The sequence below is a fragment of the Enhydra lutris genome, unplaced genomic scaffold, assembly GCF_002288905.1.
Source record: "Enhydra lutris kenyoni isolate GAN:26980312 unplaced genomic scaffold, ASM228890v2 scaffoldscaffold46, whole genome shotgun sequence".
In the NCBI taxonomy this organism is placed as follows: domain Eukaryota; kingdom Metazoa; phylum Chordata; class Mammalia; order Carnivora; family Mustelidae; genus Enhydra; species Enhydra lutris.
In genome coordinates this window covers 16,452,062-16,474,250 of record NW_019154130.1, presented here as the reverse complement: position 1 = coordinate 16,474,250, position 22,189 = coordinate 16,452,062, and the positions used below count along the sequence as shown (strand labels likewise).

The window sequence follows — 22,189 nt, the reverse complement described above, 5'->3', positions numbered from 1 at the left end:
CCCCCCCCCCACGCTACCTCCTTCTTATAAAGACCTTTGGGATTATATCAGGGCCACTTGGATAAGCCAGGATACTCTCCCCATCTCAACAGCCTTAATTTAATCGCACCTACAATATTCCCTCTTACCAGGGTCAGGTAACATATTCACAAGTTCCAAGGATTGGGATACAGACATTTTTTTTTTTTTTGAAGGGTCATTATTTAGCCTACCAAAGCTTCATTACCTCTGAATTTCAATTCCGAATAGTTAAAGAGGAATTGCAAATTAGTTTGCCCTAAGGGGCACCTGGAAGGGTCAGTCGGGTAAGCTTTGGCCTTTGGCTCAGGTCATGATCTCAAGATCCTGGGATGGAGCCCCTCCACCACTGCCAGGCTTCCTGCTCAGCAAGGGAGGCTGCTTCTCCTTCTCCCTCTGCTCCTTCCCCACCCCCCAAGCTTGTGTTCTCTCATTCTCTCCCTCTAGCAAATAAATAAATAAAATCATTAAAAATAAAAAAAATAATAATAAACTAAAAAGGGAATGGTCCATAGAGTTCTGGAAAGACCTCTGTCTTGAACTCGAAAGCAGAAAACATGATCTTGGATACCAGCTTCATGGCTCCCTAGCTATGTGACCTTGGGTGTGTGACTTGACAACTCTGTGCATCAATTTCCTCAGCCATGAAATAAGGATCACAACAGAAATAAAGAAAGCAGCCCAACCCAGAAAGAATACTGAGGCCATAGCAGCACAAAGAAGGGGCACCTAAGCCAGCCTCCTTCAGGGAAGGCTTCCTGGAGGACGTGAGCCTGCAGCCTGAGTGGGGGCAGTCACGTGTTAATAAACTGTGTCCCCAGCACACACACAAAGCATTTTGCATAGCACCTAGCAGACAGCAAATAACTCAACAAAGTATTGTTTTTAATAGCGGAAAATAGCTTTTACTTCTTCTTTCCCCTATCACCCCTCTTAGCGCCAAGCTTGAGTCAAGCCTCCTGTGACCGTTTGCACAGGAGGTTAGAGTGACCAGAATTTGAAATCAAGACAGAATCAAAGCAGGCTCTCTCTCTCTCTGTGTCCAATAAATAAAAGTCTTTAAAAAAAAAAAAAAAGAATCAAAGCATAAAAATGTCTCTCTGTGCCTTACTGGGGTCTGGAGGCAAAAGGAAAAATCAGTAATACAGTACTGACCCTGTCTTTATTTAAAATGTTGATATTTTGTTCATCATGGATTTTGGCATCAAGTTTGATTCCCGAATATGTTGCATGAAAATATTTTTCAGGTTACTTACTGAGGTGGGTTTTTGTTTGTTTGTTTTTTGGTGCCCCCTTAAATTTTGTGCCCTCACCTTGGTCCCAGCCCTGCCCCTGAGGTATTTTTTAGGGACCATGTGACAAGACAGGGATACTTATGACAATGCCCAGTGACACTTGCTCTGTCTTCAGGGATAGAATGGAGGTTATGCGATCCTGGAAAGGACCCTGAACCTGCACCAGAGGCTGTCTTGATAGACTAGGTGGAAGAGAGTAGAAGGAAGAGCGGAGGGACGACTTGACCTTTGTGTAGGTAGTGGATCTCAAACTGCAATCCCCAGACCGGGATCTTTAGCTTCCTCAGGGAATTGTTTAAAAATGCAAGATTTCCAGGCTCCCATGAAAACAGTGCACCAGAAACTCTAGAGGTTGGGGCCTAGAGGTCTGTGTTTTCTCCAGGGAATTTCCAAACACTTGACTTTAAAAAAATGCTAGTGTTGGGGCGCCTGGGTGGCTCAGTGGGTTAAGCTTCTGCCTTTGGCTCAGGTCGTGATCTCAGGCTGCTGGGTCAGGTAGGTCCTGATCTCAGGCTCCTGGGGCTCTCTGCTCGGTGGGGAGTCTGCTCTTCCCTCCCACCCCCACCTGCCTCTCTGCCTACTTGAGATCTCTCTCTCTATGTCAAGTAAATAAATAAAATCTTAAAAACAAAACGAAACAAAACAAAACAAAAAAACACGACACGTTGGCAAAAGTCTTTGAACCCTAATGCCCCACATCGCTTTTGATTTTGGCTCAGGTCATGATCCCAGTGTCCTGGGGTCTAATCCTGTATTGGGCTCTCTGCTCAGCGGGGAGTCTGCGTCTCCCTCTCAGGCTTGTGCTGTCTCTGTCTCTCTCTCAAATAAATAAAATAAAACTAAAAAAATACCCCCCCAAATCCATAATCCACCAACTGTAATGTTGACATAAAAGAAAAATAAATCATAGCAAAACTCATATTTCGGTATGTAAATACTTGGGCACAACTTCCCAGAACACAGGAAAGTCTCAGAAGCTTGCGTCTTTTTTTTTTTTTTTAAGATTTTATTTATTTATTTGACAAACAGAGATCACAAGTAGGCAGAGAGGCAGGCAGAGAGAGAGAGGAGGAAGCAGGTTCCCCGCTGAAAAGAGAGCTGGATGCGGGGTTCGATCCCAGGACCCCAGGATCACAACCTGAGCCAAAGGCAGGGGCTTTAACCCACTGAGCCACCCAGGCACTGCCAAGTGCATCTGTTTTTAATGAATATGTTTGGATTGGGAAGATATTCATCATTCAACTGGCTTTTGTCCCTTTGTGTTATAATTGATATTTTATAATAAACCCTAAAAAGTATGACCATTGGTCAGCCAAGATCACAGCGACAAAATCAAATGTGCTGGGTCAACTACTCTAATATTAGGAGTAGTGCTGGCATCCATAAATTTTTCCCAAATGGTAAAAAACTCCAGACAAAGCTCTCCAAGTATACTTTTCCCTCTATTTAAACATAGTTGCATTTCTGAAAATTCAATGAAAGAGACTTTGTGTTGGTATCTAAAGGAGTTAGGTTCTAGCTCCACGGAATTGTGAATGGGTTTCTCACCGACACAAGGTCAAGGTCGGTGGGAATGGAGCAATTATCTGGGTGTACTCTCCAGTGCATTGCAGGACATTTAGTATTCCTGCCTCCCGCCCTCTAAATGTCTGTGGCCTTCCAGTCCCCATCAGCAAGACAACCAAAAATATCCCTACGATTAAAAAAAAGAAGAAGTTTCTTAGGGGCTGAAATGCCCCCACTGAGAACCACCTTTAATATGAATGTTGCTGAGCCGGATCCCAGGAATCAGCAGGGGGTTGCAGCCCCTGGATCTGGGGGAGGGGTCCAGGAGGCTGCCTGGGTTTGTGGTTGGGCTGTGAGCTGGCTGGTGGAGCGCTTTGCTAAAATGCAGGATTGGACCATGCTATTTGTGGGTGCTAGTGCAGTGTGCATGTAGAGACAGAAGAGGAGGGCTTTTCGGAAATCAAAGAGAAGCTTCCTATCACTGAATGGAACCAGTACCACTAGACTGCTACGGTACTCCACCTCTTCATCCCCATACTGGTCACATCCCCCCAAGGGGGCCGCAGCAGCCCCTTCCCTGGTCTCCATTAAACCCTCTGCCACACAGTCCATTCTCTACCCGGGAGCCTAGAGTTTCCTAGAGCGCACCTCGATGTGCCACTCTTTTCTTGCTTCCCTCACTAGGCCCTGGCCTCTGATCGACAAACAGCCTCCTTCCAGTTTCCGGGCTTTTGTGCAGGCCGTGTTCCCCCTCAAGCCCCAGGGCTCCCTGCCCTCCAGTCACCAGTTAATCCTGCTCTTCCGTCAGGCGGAGCAAATACTCTTTTCTCAGAAAAGCCTTCTCTGATTTCCCAAGGAGTTGGCTGGGTTTATGGCCACATAAGATTCATACAAAAAATAGTAGCAAAATAACTTTAAACGTGCCTAGCAATTGGATTCAATCCTGTAAAATCCCTGAAGACGGGCCCATTCTCTCTGGCACACTGTTGACTCTTCCGTGCCTGACACTTAGAAGGTACTCAGCATTTCACAAATGAATGAATTTCTGCAGACTGCCGCTCTGCGAGTTAATTTCCTGGACCCTGCGTCACCCTGCCTGCGCAGCAGCGGGACCTCGGTTTCCCCGTCTGCGCCGCGGGAGGGTATCCCGGGGAAACGTGGCCGCGAGAGCGCGCGGCCCCGGTCCCCAGGCTCGAGGGTCCAGGGGCGCGGGCGGGGACGTGCGTGCTGAGCGTGCGGAGTGGGACGTGACGGCCCGCCCGAGGCCTTCCGCGGTCCGCTGCCGCCGCCGCTTCGGGCTCCCGCGCCGCGCACGCGCGCCACCCGGCGCCCCGCCTCCCCGCTCCCCCCGACCCAGGGGGCCCGGCGCGCGCCGGCGCGGGAGGCAGGGGGCGGGGGTGGTGGACGCCGAGGGGGAGGGGCGGGCCCGGCCCGGCTCGGCCCGGCCGCCCGCGCGCGGCTGGTGGAGCGCCCCGGGCCCGGCCCGGGCGGCGGCGGCGGCGGAGGCTCTAGCCCGAGGCCTCGGCGGCGCCCTTGCGCTGCACTGCAGCCATGGCCCTGGTGACCCTGCAGCGCTCGCCCACGCCTAGCGCCGCCTCCTCCTCCGCCAGCAACAGCGAGGTGAGCCCCGGGCCCACGGCCCCGGCTCGGCGGAGCAGCTGCAGCTCCAGGCCTGGGCCGCGAGTGCGGGGCGGGGGGCGTGCAGGCCTGCGGGGGAGGGGCCCCGCGCTGCGACCCTGCCTGGGCAGTCGGCCTGGGTTACTGTGCGGGGGACGGAGAGTGTCACCCCATCTGGGGGTGACTGTGTGTGCAGCTGTGACCTCTGTGTGGGGGGTGACTTTCCGCGAGACTGTACTGCGGCTGTGACCTCTGTGTGGGGGTGACTGTGTGTAGCTGTGTGTGTGATCCCCGTCTGGGGGTGACAGTGTGGGAGACTGGCTGTGCCCCTGGGACTCCTAATGGGTGACTGGGAGATGCTGGTTGTGAGATCTGTGGTCCTGGGGTTGGTCTAGGCCCTCTCCCCGTGTGCCTGACTGTATGTGAGTTTGTGTGTGACTGTGGCCTGTCTCTGGAGAACCGTGCCTGCCTGATGCTGTGACAGAGGCCCCCCGGGGGTGCCCCTGTGAATGTTTGAGATTGTTTCCCTCGACTGCATTCCCCTGGAGGTCTGCCTCTTGGTGGGAGTGGCTGGCCTGTCCGGTGCCTGTGTCACTGTGTGACAGTGACTGAGTGAGCTCAGGGCACCCTGTGACTGCGTGTCTTGTCTTTGTGTGAGTCTGGATCTTCCTTTTTGTGATATCCTTTGAGACTGCATGTTTGTGTTTATCTGGCTGTGTGGTTGGGGGCGATTCTGGGTTTTACTGTGGTTGCAGGGGTGCATTCTGGTGACTGAGAACACATAGCTGCACCCTGCGGGTTTCTGTGCCTCTCTCTGCCATCAGGCCTCTGTGGGCCGGCTCTTCGCGCTGGGTTAGACTGGGGAATGGGTCTTCTGAGTGGGCAGTTGGCCTGGGCTGTACTGGGCAGTACCCTGAGGTACTGTAGGGCTGACTCTCTCGTCCCCCACTCTCCCACCTTCTCTTGGAGAACCGTTTATGGCCTCTGGTCTCAACTCCTGTCCATGGCAAGGCTGAGAGTTGGCCTGAAGACAGAGAAGCTGGAGGAGGAGATTGGGAAGTGTTTAGAGAAGGGAGAGAAGGCTGGAGGAGGGGCCTGCAGGCCCAGGAAGTGGCCTGGCAGCTCTAAGCCATTCAAGCCCCTTCTCTGTTGGGGAGGTTGACGGATAACACGGAAAGGTTTGTGTGAGAGAAGAGGAACTGGTTTTGGTGCAGGCCTGTTTGTCCTGCAGGCCCGGGTGGCTCTTCTGCCTGATTTTGCTAGGAGCCTCTGGAACATTTTCAGAGTGGCGGTAAGGGTGGACCACCCCCTCCCCCCGACAGCCCCCTCCTTTCCTGGAGAGGCCATTCATGAGTTACCTTGTCTGCAGACAGGATTCTCCTCATCCTTCCTCTGCCAGTCAAGTGCAGGGAAAAGGACACTGGTGGCCAGTTGCCTACAGCTGAGACTTGAGGCTTCAGTGGCTTTTTTCCTCACCATACCTGTTCTCCTCCATCATTGCGATTACCACCAGCTTGCAGTCTACAGAGAGCTTCCTTGCACTTGATCTCAGACTGCCTTCTCAACAGTGAAGTGAGGCAAGGGTTGGACTTCAGTAAGGGCTTGTACACAGGGCCCCTCAGCCTCGGTTTCAGATTCTAAACTCCATGTTCCCTGTGTAGCTCACACCTGATCTATTCCTGTCGGAGACACATTTTTTAAAATTTCATGTTATCTTTCAGCTGAGATATAATCCACGTATCATCCGTTCACCATTCCTTGGTATATGATTCAGCGACTTTTGGTACCTTCACAGGGTTGTGCAGCTGTCCCCACGACCGGGTGCCAGAAGTCTTCATCACTTTGAAAAAAAAGCCACGTGCCCCTTAGCCACCACCTGCAGCCCCCTTCTCAGCACCCCCACCCTGCTCTCACCAAACTCTAGGTTCCCACTGATCTACTTGCTGTCCCCATAGATGTGCCCGTTCCGGACATTTCGTATGAACACAATCCTACAATATGTGACCCTTTGTGTCTGGCTGTTGCCACTTAGCATGATGTCTACAGGGTTCATCTATGTCGTAGCACAGATCAATACTTCGTTGCTTTTTATTGCCAAATAATGTGCCATTCGGTGGATGTATCACATGTTTGTTTGGACATTTGGGTTGTCTCTATGAGACACATTTCAAATTATTATATAGAGCATTACTTTTACCAAGTGCCAGTGACCCAGTAAACATGAGAATAAAACTCAGCCACCTTTCTTTTTCCCCCCAAAATTTTATTTATTTATTTGAGGGAGAGAACACAAGCAGGGACGGAGTGGGAGAAGCAGACTGAGCAGAGAGTCCGACATGGGACTTGATCCCAAGACCCCAGGATCATGACCCAAGCTAAAGGCAGAGGCTCAACCCACTGAGCCACCCAGGCGCCTTGGCCCCATTTCATTTGCTGTTAATAGAGCAGCAGCATTAGTTGTCCAGTGAACTAGCCGAGGTTGGGATGTTCCCTAGAAGACGAGGCTTGCTTTCAGATGGGGCGAGGCAGGAAGAAGCAAGACAGTATGGAGAGAGCAGGCATGTGCATGTGAACTCAGGAGACCTGGGTCCAGGCCCGTCCGTGCCTCAGGTCTGACCTTCCCTGGACCTCAGCTCCTGCGAAAGGGCCGGCTTCCCTCCTATGTGAGTCCTTGGGCATGTATAGCTTTCTTCCCTGGGAAAACTGACTGCACGTTGCCTCCATTTCATTTCCGGGAATCCCAGAGAATGACCAAGAATTAAATGTCTTTTTGAGCTCTGTCCCCCTAAATCACTTCCTCTCTCCTCGAAATGCACCTCCTCCCCTGAGTCAGACCCAGCCCGGCTGACTCAGCTGACTCAGCCGGTTTAGCGTGGGAACAGAGAGGGAGATCACCCACCCAGCAAAGCAGTTCTCCTCTCTTAGTTTTTTCTCCCTGCCCCCACCCCATCTTTAATTATCTCATTTATGTCGCTTTCCTGTTAATCTTATCTCATTCCTTTTCGAGAACAAGCAGAAAGCCCCACAGCGAATAAATCAATAACTTTCAGGAATGGATTGGAACATTGTTATTTTTGACAAATGTTCAAGGTGACTCATTTTTATGGGCAGATCTCCAGAGTCTTTTTTTGGCTGGAGGAAGGGGGGACTCAGAGGAGGGGGTCAGGCGTGGTGTGTTGGGGTTAGATCAGGATCAGGGTTTCTCAGCCTTGCCACTGCTCATGTTGGGGCCAGAAAATTCACCGTCGTTGGTCGTTGGGGGTGGGGGGGTGTTGTCTTGGGCATTGTCGCGTATTTAATGTAACCCTGTCCTCCACCCCCAAGATGCCAGTAGCATCCTCTCGAAAAAGGTTCCAGACATTGCCCAGTATCCCCCTATTGAGAAAAATCATCCCCAGTTGAGGACCCCTGGGTTAGACCCAGCATTGTCTTCTAAGTGGTTGTGTGAGTTGTTTGTGCAGCTCTCAGGGACAGAAGCTCATGGCCCTGTGGTCAGCACAGCCTCACCTGATGGGTTCCGTTTCTCCTTTGGGGTAGGGAGCGTGAGAAAACCAAGTGACTGGCCACCAGTGCCCACCGCTGCACGATGCTGTACATAGAGTATCTTCATAACATTTAGGGACCCCGGGACTCTCCGCTGTCCCCCTCTTTCTTCTTTGTGAGACTGCCCCCCCCCGTGCCCCTTGCTCCGCAGGCCCCTTCCCACGTGAGCTCCTCACCCTTTTCCCATTACTGCGGACTCCTGCCTGGTCTCTGTCCTCATTCAGCCTTGCATCTCTCCCAGGGATCGCTGCTTTCCAGGTTTCTCTTTCCTCTTCAATGGGCTCCTCTGTGGAACATCAAAACATGCCAGGTCCCAGCTGTGCAGAGTTGTTGGGGGGTGGGGGTGTTTTCTTATTTCAGTTTTCTCATTGAAAGCGAAAAAGAAAAAAAAGAAAAATTGCAATCAGGGCTTAAGTCCCTGTTACTTTTATTTATTTATTTATTTATTTATTTATTTATTTATTAAAGATTTTATTTATTTATTTGACAGACAGAGATCACAGGTAGGCAGAGAGGCAGGCAGAGAGAGGAAGGGAAGCAGGCTCCCCACTGAGCAGAGAGCGATGCGGGGCGATCCCAGGACCCTGGGATCATAACCTGAGCCGAAGGCAGAGGCTTTAACCCACTGAGCCACCCAGGCGCCCCAAGTCCCTGTTACTTTTAGATTCTAACCCTCTTGGCCTTTAAACTTTTAGAAAATATTAAATGTCCGTTTCTTTTGCTTATATAAATAAACCAATAGCCTAGAAAGTTTTCTGTTAAACATTTAAGCCTTTTTGGGAACCACCAAGAGCTTTTGAGACCCACAGACAGACAGGCTGCTCCTGGCCCCCTTCCATGGTAAAAGCCTTGCCCAGAATGATTTTTCTTTTTTCTTTTTTTTAAAACCCATGTGTTGGAGCTGAAAATGATATTGATCCCTCAGTTATTACCTGGCTTGAAGGAGGAAATAGATTCCTCTTAAAACATCACGCCCCCCCCCACTGTTAAAAAAAAACAGGGTGAGGGGGTGCCTTGGTAGCTGAGTGAGTTAAGCGTCTGCCTTAGGCTCAGGTCATGATCCCAGGGTCTTGGGATGGAGCCCCGCATTGGGCTCCCTGCTGAGCAGAGAGCCTGCTTCTCCCTCTGCCTGACACTCCCCCTGCTTGTGTTCGCTGGCGCGCTCTCTCCGGCAAATAAATAAAATCTTTAAAAAACCAAAACAAACCAGGGTGAGATCGCAAACCACCCTGGAAAGTTGAGATGAGCGTGTGGGTGAGCAGGGCCAGGTAGGAGTGTCCAGTGAACAGGAATCAGTGCGGGACACTGCAGAAGGAATGTGGATAAATGCTGGGAAACCTGAAAAATCCCTCCATGGAAAGTTCTCAGCGGGATGAGGGCGGGTGGAGCAGGGTTGCTGAGGAAAGGGTGCGACCGTGTGGACGGAGCCCCGTTTCCTGGACATCTGTATCTCTGTTAGGCATCAGAGCAGAAAACGTGAGACTTGTGTCTGTGTGTGAGGCTCGTTGCTAGTGGCATCTGTGGTGTGACACTGTCTTTCTTTCTCCGTAGTTGGAGGCTGGCAGCGATGAAGAGCGAAAGGTAAACCTCAGGTAAGCGGCCTCGATTTTCGTTCCTGAGTCTTTCTCCCAAGCAGGTTGAAAGACTCTTGTTCCTTTCTGGAAGGGAGAACCTTCGGAAGAGAGGATATACCAGTGTGTTCAGTGAGAGCTTTAAAAATCACACCGCAAGCATGTACAAAGGTAGCGCGTCCACGTTCGTGAACATGTTTAACCATCAGGAGCTTTCATAACGTTGTATAAAATTTCGAAAAGAAGGAAGGCTGTTGCCAGGATTCCACCGCCCTCCTCGCTTCCCCACTTTGAACATCTTTAGAGACTTCCTTCCAGATTTTCCCTTTCTGAAAAAATACTCTTTGTCTCGTGCTCTCGCTTTTCCCTCCGGCTCTTGGTACGGTGTCCTTCTGCGGTAAGCACATTGCTGATTTGAAACAGACGTCCCACCCCCTGGGTTCAAGGTGGGTTTTTTTTTTTGTTTTGTATTTTTGGGGGTTTTTTTGTGTGTGCCTGTGCAAAATCTTGCGGGATGCTCCGTTAAAAATAATTCCTCAGGCTCTAGTCCTCAGCTGCTGTAGTCACTAGCAGACCCAAGGGCATTTTTATTTTTCTTTGCCAAAAACAAAGGCCTTCTTTTGGGTATTTTGTTTACGGAAGATTTAGTTCTCCGTTACATAATATATTCTTATTATATAATGTATTGTACCCTAAGGCACCAGTCTTAAATTCAGACTCTTATAGTCTAAAAAAGTAAATGGGGTTTCAAGGATATTGTTCTTTGCGGGGGGAAAAAGTCTGTTTCATATTGTTAGGAAGAAGAACACCAATTGGGAAAGGGAATGTGTGTTCAGAAACTGGGGTCCACCATTCATTACCGAGAGCAGGATGTTCTCTGGTTAAACTCACGGGTCTTTGAAGGTTCATGTCTTTGGGTGAAAGGAGGGAAGACATTCACTTTTATTGTGGCATACAGTATTTGTAAAGATTTTACGTATAGGGAAATAATGGCCCGGAAAAATCAGAGAGGTCTTATTTCAGGCGCTGGGTCCTCATTTTAATGATACCTTTGGGGATGATGACGGATTTTCCCTGTCCCTGGGGTGTTGGGTTGCTCGGGGTCTGGGTTAGGGCTTGAAGGCTGGAATCAGCCGGACTCCCAAGTGGGGGCAGTCACGGGCTGTATTTTGTGTTTTCGAGCTTGGCTCTCTGGGTGGAGGCAAAGAGGGGAGGAAGTGGAAATCCATTCTCTGGAGGCTCTTTGGGGGAGGAAGTGCTGGAAGAAGGGCTTGCTGACCACCGTGTCTGTGGTCTTCAGGTGCATCTCCTACCCCAAGCCTCCCTCCAGTGCTCCCCTGGAGTGGGAGTTTCTTCCATCCCTGAGGCCTGCCCTTGGCAGGGCTTATGCCCAGGAGAAAGTATTTAGCTGTCTCACTTAGATTGTCTTTGGTGCAAAGAACTAATTTTTTTTTTTTTTTTACCAAACTGTCCTTACTTAGCGGACAGCATAGTGTTTGGAATTATTTCATTTCAGAACTCACAAGTAGCAGTGATGTGCAAATGTGAGTACCTGGCAGCCAATACAGGCCCTTTCTCTGCACAGTTGGGAGCTGGAGAGGACCTCACAAGGGGGAGGGAAGCCATATTCACTCCTCTCAGCTGTGCCAGGAGGGGTTTTTTCCCAGTTTACAGGGGAGGAGCCTGAGGCCCAAGGTTGCACGTGGCAGGTACTAAATTTGAAGCGAGGCCTTTGTTGCCTCCCACACCAGTATTTGTCATGGGATGCCCCAACCCTGGCATTCTGGAGACCGGTGCCAGGACCAGGACTGAGGAGCTCTGCTGACTTTGGGTGGTGTCCCCTGGATGTGTGCTGACCATGGGAATCCCTCGTCACTGCCCCCAGCAGGCCTCCCCCCATGCCCTTGTGAACGCTGGGAGACCCTGGCCTGGAGCCGGGAATCTGGGCTCTGAGCTTATCCTCTTGGGTTCCCCTCTTAGTCCCTCTTCCCCCACCTTGACATTGACCCACCATTTTTAGGCAGACAACACCGTCCTGCTTTCTAAGTGTTGTAGCCACACAGGAGAAATTCTGGTGTTCTGGTTTAAGCTTTGACTGCAACTCATTCGTGACCGTGTGTTGATTTGCATTTTCAAGCCTTTGTTGTCCAGGCTTCTAGAAGAAGTAGTAATGGAATAGTCCGTTGTGTTTGCTTGTCTGGGGAAGAGGGGATTTCTCCATACTTCAGATTGGTTCTGAAGAGTTGCTGGCAGGCAGGAAGCCTGGGGCTAGCAGGATACTCCTTTCGCCACCCACCTCTGTCCACCCTTCATTGAAAGCTTTCATCTTTCAGTAGTTCTCTTTGACTCAGCCATGGCCAGGAAATGGCTGAGTCACATGGGCGGGTCTTCTGGGCCTCAGCTGCTCCTCTTCCCCAGTTTCCCCTAGTGGCCCCGTAGCTCAAGTCCTTATCCCTCCCCTGTCCTGTGTCAGTTGTTATCCAAGCCACCCTCCTTTCCACTCAGGTTTCCATCCCCACCGTCAGATGGACACGGTCTCAGAGCGCCCCTGTGCCTCTTGCTCTGGTCCCATCTTGCCTGCTCTCCACCTTCCCCCTCCATGGCTGCCCCATCCTCTCCCCACTGCCGCCCCATTCTTGCATGGGTTGTGTTTATCCCACTCCCTGGCCAGGCTCTTTCTTGAAGCCAGTTCCATTTCCTGCCGGGCCAGCTCAGTGGTCCTGCCCCCAGACATTTGTGACTTCCCTCTCTCTGGCGGGAAGCCCTTAGCTCACCTCTGTGGGCCACGTGGCTCCACCCTATGTGGCAGGTGCATGTGCTTTTGTCCCATCCCTCACCGGCAGCAGCGCTCCCCTTAGGGACGGGGCCTTAGTTCCCTGCTTGGGCATGACATTTCAGCTGCTGCAGTATGTTAGCTTTGTCCTGGCCCTGCAGTGCAGTGTGTCCCTGGATGAGAAAGAGCAAGGTGTGGAGGAGACAGCGGGGGTTTGGACACAAGGCAGGCGTACATTCACAGTCTAGCTCCTACCCGAGCCGCTGAGCTCCTTTGCCTCCGTGCCTTACTACACTTCCGTGGGTCTCTTTCGTTCCGTCTGTCAAACACATACAACTCGGACCTTCTAGGGTCATGGAGGGGCTGAGTCGGGGCTCCCTGCATGGAGCCCGGCTCATGACAGGCTGAAAGAGCCATCACGACGTTTGGTCCTTGTGAGATGTTCGCATTCGTGTCAGTTCACAGCCCAGACTTAGCTGGACTTCCTGCAGGTGCAGTGTCCACTCTGTCACGCTGGGCCCCTGGGAGGGCCGCCACCGGGGACACTCTGTGACCTGGAGCAACCCCGTCCTTTTCCCAGCTGCAGCCCTGTGGGATGCAGACAGCTTTGGGCACACTCCGCAGGGTCAGCGTTGTGATTCAGACCGTTTCTCGGAAGACCTTCCTGGGGACCTTGCAGGAGCTAATCACCTCGTGCCCAGAGCGAAGCCGACTGATGCAGAGCGAAGGAGGTCTAGTTCTCCACATTCTCCCCACTGCCCTCTACACGGACAGACGGCCACCTGCCTCCCGCAATCCCCTTCTGGAAGATGTGCCGCCCAGCCTGTGGGAATCGGTGAGCAGACGGCTCTCCTGGCAGTGGCTCCTGGCTCCCTCGCCATCCTGGGAGCTGCCTCAGTCTGGCACGAGATGGATGTGCCTGTGCGCCAGGCAGGGCCCCGGGGAGAGAATCTGGCTATGGTTTCCAGAGGGTGGCTCGGGAGTGAATGTTTTTTATTGTTGTTGTTTCCATCCAGAGTTCCCAAGTCAAGCGTATGAAAATGCTCATTAGAGTTCTTGTAATTTTTTTTTTGTGCCTCCCCTAAACAAACATGGGGCCAAGGCCGCAGGACTTTGTCTTCTGTTTTATGTGGTGTCCATGCTGAACAGTGACCTCCCTGCACCTCTCCTCTCCGTCCACGTTCCCTTCCCCTTCGGATCTTGACCTGGAATTCCCCAGAGGCCCCCGCTGTCCTGGAGTGTGGTTGTACCTTCCCTCCGTCCCCCATAGCAGCTCCCCATGTCCTCGCTTCCTCATCTCCATTCAGCACCTGTCTTTTATGCCTGTCTGTCGTGGGGGTTCCTATTCGCCTTTCTCAGTGGTTTCTTAGGCTGGACTTTCTTGTCCCTGTGGATGGTCCATCCGGTGAAGTCCTTCCAAGGGGCGTCAGGCATCCCCTGTGTCCCAGTTCTGCAGCAGGTCCCTGTATCCGTTAGCAGTCGCTGTGGAACAAGTTAGCCCAAACCTGACAGTCCAAAACAGTTCCTGGTCATGGCCTCGCAGTCGCCAGGGTTGGGAATCGGGACACGGTCCAGATGGATTCTCCACTTGGGGTCTTACGTGGCTGTAGTCAAGGCGTTGGCCAGGGCCGGGGTCGCATCAGAGCTTCAGGTCCTCGTCCAAGCTTACGTGGTTCCTTTTCCTGCAGCTGTGGAGGTCCTGGTGGCTTGCTTCTTCAAGGCCAACTGGATTATCTGTTGCCACGGACTCTTTAACCCACTGAGCCACCCAGGCACCCTTGCCACAGACTCTTGTAACAGAATGCCGTCGCAGGAGTGACCATCCCATCACCATTGCCTTCACTGTACAGTGTCACCTGAAGGGGACAACTGTCCCATCCTGTCAGGATAGAGGCTCACCCAGGGTGCCTGTGACAGGGGCTGGGATCTTGGGCCTTCTCCGAATTCCGCCCACTGGTCTCAGCCTGTGTGTACATTACATAAAGGTGACGGTGACTGAAAGATGCTCGCAGGGTCATCAGGAGCACCAGCGAGCCTGCAGGCCTTGACCCTCATGCCAGTGAGTGGCACGTTCTTTCTGGTAGGTGCCCACACGCTTGTTCTCTCACTTTCAGGCTTGGCATCTCTTGGATTCACCCCGACTTTGACTGCCTTGTCCTGTGCTGGCCCCTGCATCTCCCTCCTTGAGCTTCGGCTTTAGGGGATGGCCTGGGTTTGGCTCCCCCCCTCCCACCCGCCGTCATCTGTCGCCTCACCAGGCAGTGGGCCAGACCTTACACAGCTTGTGGTGTCGTTGGCAGAATTAAATATCATAACTCGGTGAGCCTTTTCACTATTGTAAACTCTGAACAGATGCCCTTTGCCTGTACCTCTTTCGGGGGTGAGCTTCTGTAGTGATTTCCTGGCTCTTCCTTTTCCTTCCTCCATGCGCTTTTCTCTTCTCGTATTTCCTTGGGACCAGCTTTGTTTATGTACTTAGGTACGTAAAGGTTCTCCCGCTGCTGGCAGAGCCAGCTGCCTAATTTGCAGAGCCCGGTGCAGTAGGAAGATGGTAGGGGCCTTTGTTAAAGAACGGTTCAGAATCTTGAGATGGTGAGAGTAGAGCTAATCCTTGAGGCCCTCCTGAGCCTGGGGCCTTGAGTGGCAGGACAGGGCCTCCCTGGCCTCAGCCCTCCAGCGCCTGGCACACACTGAATGGGCCACTGAGGTGTCACACAGGGACTTCCTCCCATAGAGGAACTCGCGGTGCTCTTGGATGACCTACCAGATGCTGAGAACAGATAGCCTTCCTGCCATTTCCCCCTGTAGACACTCTTAGAGCATTCATGGCACCCCTCTGTCCTAACCTTTCTGCTTAGGTGCCACTCACCCAACATATATTTCCTGGCACCTACTCTGTGCCAACCACTATTTCCAGGAGCTGGGAATCGAGCAGTGGACGAGACAGATCTCCGGCCTCAGGGCTGACATTCTTCTGGGGGAGACCAGGCAGTAAGGAAGATAAACTAGAATATGAATAGCGCGTCAGTAAGCACTAGGGAAAGAAAGTGAAGCAGGGACAAGAGGCTCTGGAAGGGAGCCTCCAAACGTGCTCCACTCTGTGAGTCGCCAGATGAGAGTTATTTCCTCTAACATACGCAGACCTCCTGCAAGGAAGGCGCCATTTTGATTCCCATCCTGTGGACTGGAAGAGTGAGCCTTAGCTGGCCTGACTTCATGTGGTATGAAGTGACAGAGGCAAGACCCTCAGGCTCCGTGTCTCTCTGCCTTCAGAACCTGTCCTCGCCCCCCAAATTCAGGAGCCATCTCAACTAGCCCTCCTGCCAGTGGTTCAGAGCTCTCACCAGGAGGCCGAGAGGAAGGAGTCCACCCGGAAGAACTGCCATCTTTGCAGCCATTCTTCCTGCTTGGAGCCTAGTGGCCCTTCTGTGAACTGTGTGCTTGAGCAAGTCGTGGGGACCCCCCGCCGTGTCCCCGAGCCCCACTGAGAGCAAGAATTATGACACGTCCCCCTTCTCGGACGGTCCCTGGGCAGTCACTGGGCAGAGCCCCTGGGGAATGACAGTACCACCTCCTGTTTCCTGCAGGTGCAGGTGCTGGGTTTGGAATCTTGCCCCATAGGTTATGTCATCACCATAAGCCTCAAGGTGGCTACCAGCCCCAGCTTAGGAAGCTGCAGTTCGAAATGGCCGGTGGGATGCCAGGGCCAGGGTTTGAATGCAGGTCCCTGTACTCAGAAACCCGTGTCCCCTCCTTTCTGCCCTGTCTGGTCCCTCACAGGAGAGGGACGCAGTTTTGTGTTCAGCAAATCCTTTCCTGTCCCCATCCCCTGGGCTTTATAGGCACTAGCTCCCCACCGACCCCCACTTTTCAACATTGGGGTACACAGACTTTTAAACTTCTGGAGTTTAACTCAGGTGATCTCCCTGATGTATTGGGACATTTGATTTTCAAATCAGAATTTGCCTTTAGGGCAGGTTAAATTCTTTGTTAGAAAAACTCCCATCTACAGTGGGGACAAATGAGGAGAGAGGAAAAGAGTTCAGATGATTCTTGATTCTGTAGGAACTTAATTAAACTTCTTACTAAGTTTAACTTGAAATGAATTTTGCTAGAGTCTAGTAGGTTTCATTAAGCTTTTGAAATACCAGTACTTAGACTTCAAAAGAATGCCACGGGGCCCCGGTCTCCTCCTTCCCAGGCATGGGTGCACCAGGGGAGTGCATACGGTGTCAGAGTCCATGCTCCGGTGGTACCAGCAATCACGCTGGCACTGGCCGTGAGCAGAACCAAGCTGTGAGAGGGAGTCAGCAAAGCTAGGTTCTGTCCTGAGAGGTGATGTCTGCTGTGCAACCTTAGGCAAGTCACTAGACATCTCTGGGCCTCCACCTACTCCTTTGTAAAGTGAAGAGATGAGATTAGATTGCGGCCTCCAGATGGAGATGAAGAGTCCTCAGACCCATCCTTCTTGGCCTGTGTCCTCGTGTATTTGTCATAGTTCCCTGTAGATTTGTAACAGACTGCCCAGACTTTCCCCTTCATTCCAGGACAGAGGTCAAGGTCATACATTTGTGGGGATCCTAGCCAAGTCAGGGTTATGGTCTGACCCTGACTTGGAGGACACTAGCCTGGCATCTGAGACGAAGTGGACCCTTTGCACTCCTCAGCGGAGCCCTGGGCCAGCCACACTTTGCTCTCAGGAGCGGGCTTCAAGGGACTCACCTTTGGCGTACCTTGTCCTGTGGTCAGAGCTCAGGATTTGGAGCACTTATTAGAAAATTCCTAAGACTAGGAGAACATCCAAAACAAGTCCTTTTGCTTCGAGGAAGGCTGCAGTAAGAAAACAGGATTAATCAAAATGGGATTAATCAGAGTCCAGACAGCCATTTTTAAGGCCTATGAGTGATTGGGCTGGGGTGGGGGTGGGGGCGTGATCTCGAGTCCCACTCTGGGGCGGGATCAGTACTGTGACACATGGGAGGTGGCGTGCAATGGGGAAGCCAGCTGGCCCGCCCAGCTGCCTCCCCGGAGTCCGGAGCTGGCAGACTGCCCTGTAAATTACGGAGGTCAAGCCGTCAGGCCTCGAGGTCCAGGTACAGCCCCTGCCCCCCCCGCTGCCTGCGTGACTGTGACCTAGGGCCATCCACCTGCCCTCCCCAAAAAGTCCTTCTCCGTCTTGGGGCCCTTGGGAGCCTTAGGGAGAGCCTTTCACTGCCTGGGCATAGTGTGGATATTGCTGGACACATGGTAGCTGTTTGTTTGGTTGGGTTTTTTTCAGCTGTTACTTTCATTGACGGTAGTGCCTGCCAGCCCTGCCTGCTGCCCTTCCCGACCTCCTTCCCCTCCACAGATTCCCAGTTTCACCGCAAAAGACCAAAAGGTCAACCCAGTGGAATCCGAGAGGAGAAACCGCCAACGCGTGACCTGTTTCCCTCCCAAGTTCTACTGAACCTTGTACCAGACCTTTATCTGGGAACTAGCATGTCTTGTGGGCCTTTATTTTTACAGATATTTTTCTTAATGGCTACTTTCGGAGTTATTTTTAAAAGACTTTGTTTAAAAGAAAGCGGTTGCTGTTTGGTGTTAGGAAACGTCTGATGCTCTCGCTACTAGGGGCTGCCCTGCACCGGCGGACATAACTCCCGGTCAGGTCTCGGCACGTGGCTTGGCAAGAGTTCTCAAGGTGTGTTTCCCCAAATCTGGGCCCAGGCGAAATTCCCACAAGGGAGGGACATGGTTTGGAGAGAGCCAGGTGGCTACCCCTTCTGGGTATCACTTGTCATTTCCCACATGTCCAGGCCCGCCTGCTCTGTGCCTGGTCGGTAGCAGCTGGAGGTTTGGGAATGGTTTCTTTAGTCTGGGATTGAGGCCACAGAACAAGCTCCCTAAAGCAAGAGGGCTCCCTAAAGAGCCTGCTCTCTGGGCCCTGGGCACCCCTGTGCTGACCCTACCATGTGGGGGGGGGAGGGACAAGTGTCTCCTAGGAGGCAGCCTAGAAGTAGAGGCAGTTTTTGAGTTATTTGCTTTATTTAACAATTCAGCCAGTATATATTTAGTGTGTATATACTGGGCTCTGTGCTGAATGCTGGGGTTCTTTGTTAAAGAAAGAGTCCTTACCTACCACAGGCAATGTGGGTATGCTGTGTCTACCACAGCTTTGTCCAAAAGGGATTTGAAACACCTTATAAAATTCAGAGAAAATTAACAAGAAAAGTGGGGCATAGGGAAAATAAGATGAAGCCAGGAGAAGATTTGTATGTGGAATGCATGGTGTAACATTGGTATAGTTACCAGAGCGTGGCTACAGATCTGACTTCAAGCTTCCTAGTGGTCAAAGCAAAGAGAGAAACAGGAGCAGTTGCTTGATTCATGATATTCCTGAAAATACCACCAGGTTAGTTCATTCTTCTGAAAAACGCTTCCTGATGGACACCTGTGGGTGTTCCTAAGACAGCCCAGTGTGGTGGGCAGATAAGCAGGTTGTCTTAGGTTTAGCCCTGAGGCCCACAGAGGGAGCTGATGTTATGGGCCCGTCCCACCAATTAACCTGGGTGTTTGTGGTCTGGAGATGTGAGGTCAGCAGCAGGACTTGGTGCCAAAGCTGCTGGCTGCCCCAAACGTTGCAAACAGGATGCTGAGTCACATCCTGCGGGCCTGTAATGTCCTGACTACATGTGCTGTTCACAATAGGAGGCTCGCACGGGCAGGCTGGCCTCCCGTTGTTTCAGAAGTGTGGTCACAAGCCAGAAAATGCTCCAGTTAGGTTTTCGACAGGTCAGAGCTGTGGGTACCCAAGGCCCCCAAACTCTGGACACACAGAGACCAGGAGGAAGTGGGAGAGTGGAATGTCCCATCATCCTTTGTGGCCTCTGTCCTGGAAAACGCGGAGAGGGAACAGGGTCTGAAGGCAGGTCGAGGTCTCCATCAATGAGGGTATGAAAGTCTCCAAAAGATGGAAGAGGAAGGCCATGAAATATGCCAGTGGCAACAACCCATAGTCTTAAAAAGCTTTTATCACCTGCCAATAAAGGGAAATTACAAGCAGTGCTTTCCCAAAGCCCAATTAAGTGGAAATTTTCCAAATAGCTTTTTAGATTTTGAAACAATATAAAACTTACAGGAAAGTTCTCACAAAGAACTTTTTCTGAAACATTTGAGAGTAAAGTTGCCGGCCTGGTGCCCATCACCTTTTGCATATAGGCAGCAGCCTTCTCCTGCAAAGTAGACCTTTGATCCTTGACCCTGACACATTACCACCCACAGAGCCCCATCAGTGTCTGCCCTGCGACTGGACTCGGTAACCTTCTCTGTAATAGAAGGGTCTAGTTCAGGATTGTATGTGGCTTGAAGGCGTCCTGCCTGAGTCTCCGTCATTCCAGCCCATGTCTTCCATCTCCCTTAGACAATCTTATGAATAGGACACTTGTGCAGGGGACAGGCCTGTTGTTTTGTAGACTGTCCCCGAATTTAGGTTGGTATGGTATTCCCCGGAAATTAGATTTGGATGAGGTCTCTTTGGCAGGAATAGCCCAGGAGCAATGCTGTGCACTTTGCCTCCCGCCACGCCAGGGGACACACAATTTCGTTTTGTCCCATTCCTGGTGATGTTCACTTTGGGCACCTTTACTATTTGGTTTTTCTTTCCCTCTTTATCCTTAAGAAGTATTTCTTGGGGGCCATACTTGGAAATTATGTTAATCCTATCCGTCTTCAACTTGTCTATTTATATCTGTACAGACTCATGTTTGTCTGTTCTGTCCCACAGTTTCTAATCCAGTGGGTTGTATTATTGACTTCAGAGTCCCCTGCTTGGCCACTGGGGTCGTGTGCAAGCTGGCTTCCGTGACCCTTGAGGTCCTGTCCCTGCCATCCTTCAGCACTGCACGCTCTCCGATACCAGATGTTCCAGGCCTCATCTTGTCCTCTCTTTGCCCTATATCTGGAGCCAGTCATTTGTCCGAGGAGCCCTGCTTCCATTTAGTGGAGAATGGAATTCACAAGGTGTGCTTATCACTCTGGGGGTGTTGCCCTCCTCAGGCCCTCTTGGGGCAGAAATAGGGAATTTGTATATGTAAGTGCACACACACACACACACACACACACACACACCTGCATCTCTGGTTCTCGATTTAAGTAATTTTGGGAACCCTGAGTTCAGACCTTCCTCTCTGATCCAACATCTCACATTTCATTCTAGTTTTCTCTCTCTTCATCTTTGTGACTCCCTTCCCTGACCGTGAGAAACCTGGTTCCAGACTGTCCCTAAAACACTTGCTTGTTTGAACGGTCTCCCTGGCTATCACCAGCCTCCCATGTCTGCAGCCACCTCTCCTCTGCACAGACGCCTTCCTAGCCCTGCTCACCACATCCCTCCCCAGATGCCTGCCTGGCTCAATCCACCAAATGGTCTTGGGCCTGAATTGTTGGAGAAGAGAAGTCAGCATTTCTGATGCTGTTTCCCTGAGGTGTCCGTTCAGCGGGAGAGCCAGGATGTCAGAGTCCTCCTCCTGGTTTCCCATCCTGGCTCTTCCATTTCTTGGCCCTGTGAACACAGGCCAGCAGCTCAGGCTCTCAGAGCTTCAGTTTCCCTCAAAGACAGACAATGGGGATTAGGATAGTTAATGTGTGTAAGTGGCTTAACATGACACTCAACAAAGATGTTCGTTATTAGCATTACATTCATTGAGTGCACACTGCCTTTTGGGCCCTCGGAGATCCAGAGACGGAGAAGTCATAGGCCTAGCCTTCGAGACACTCGAGGTGACATGGAAAACTTAGTTGTGTTGTCCGAGGCCCTTGGTTGCCAAGAAGGCCTGACCACCAGGTGACTGTATGTCCACTTGGAGCCTTTGTGTGGCAAGTCTTAGGTGTCTGGTGCAGCCCACTGGTGGCGAACACCGCATGTTCAGCTGCTTGGAGAAGCCCAAGGTGATTTAGTCATGCACTGCTTTGAAACTGAAGAGGAGGCCAGCTCGGTGAGTGTGTTGCTGAGTATTTACTTAGAGCCTCCTGTATGCTAGGCAAGGACAGCGCTTTAGAAAATTACGTGTGTCTGGCCCTCGAGTCTGACGGTGAAGTTCAGATACACTGGTGTGAGGATAACTTCACTGTGCGTTTTAGTAAGTATGTCTGGGAACACAGTTTGGGGACCAGGGGCCTTAGGTTCCTATCATTTTCTAAGTATCTGACCTTGGAGAGGTGACTTTACGTCTAAGGCTCAGCTTTGTTACCTGCAAGCAGAGGGAGCTGCTATGAGATGTTGAAAGGGTAGAGCCACGGCTGGCCGCAGGGGCAGCCAGGGAGGGCTTCCCGGAGAAGGTGTCAATTCTGGTAGGTGGGCACGAGGTGGGGGGCAGACAGGAGAGAAAGAGAAGGCCATGAACCGAGGCCAGGGTGGAAGAGTCAATGAGGACGACCGCACAGAGAGAAAGCAGAGACTGTGTGGAGTATGGGAGGAACCGTGTACAAGGTCACATGAGGAAGGTTTTTATTATAAATCACTTTTTCTGATTGTTTTATGATCTCCTTGAGGTCAGAGAGTGTCAGACGAATGAAATTGAGGTCAGCAACATGGCTAATTGTAGCTAACACAGAAAGCTGGCAGAAGCGGGTTGGACTGTACCAATAATGTGGCATCATCGAAAGTTCTAGAGCTGGGAAGGGCATAGCAAGAGCTGGGAAAGGCATAGCAAGAGCTGTGGTGAGGAGCTGTGCGGTGGGCGGGAGGCCAGAAGTCCCTGCCCTGGTTCTCCTTAGAGAGTTCATGAAGCCGAGCTGCCCCCCTCCGCCGTAGCTGCCAGCCACATGTGCCTCACTGAACTTGAATTTAATTAGAATTAATAAAACGACCAATTCAGTTGATCGGT

General features: G+C 51.6%; 1 protein-coding gene across 3 annotated transcripts in view; it reads left to right on the top strand.

The window, feature by feature from the left end:
* Positions 1–4,338: 4,338 nt before the first annotated feature.
* LOC111156363 (slingshot protein phosphatase 1) overlaps positions 4,339–22,189 on the top strand; it is a 59,500-nt gene continuing 41,649 nt past the window's right edge. The window contains exons 1-2 of one of the 3 annotated variants that reach the window (XM_022517166.1): positions 4,339–4,439; positions 9,531–9,571. In XM_022517166.1, coding sequence (XP_022372874.1) covers positions 4,371–4,439; positions 9,531–9,571 — 110 coding nt within the window. In that variant the 5' untranslated portion in view covers positions 4,339–4,370. Of the gene's footprint in view, positions 4,440–9,530; positions 9,572–12,947; positions 13,159–22,189 lie in introns of those variants that run through there. The other 2 variants (XM_022517168.1, XM_022517167.1) reach the window with 2 other exon arrangements.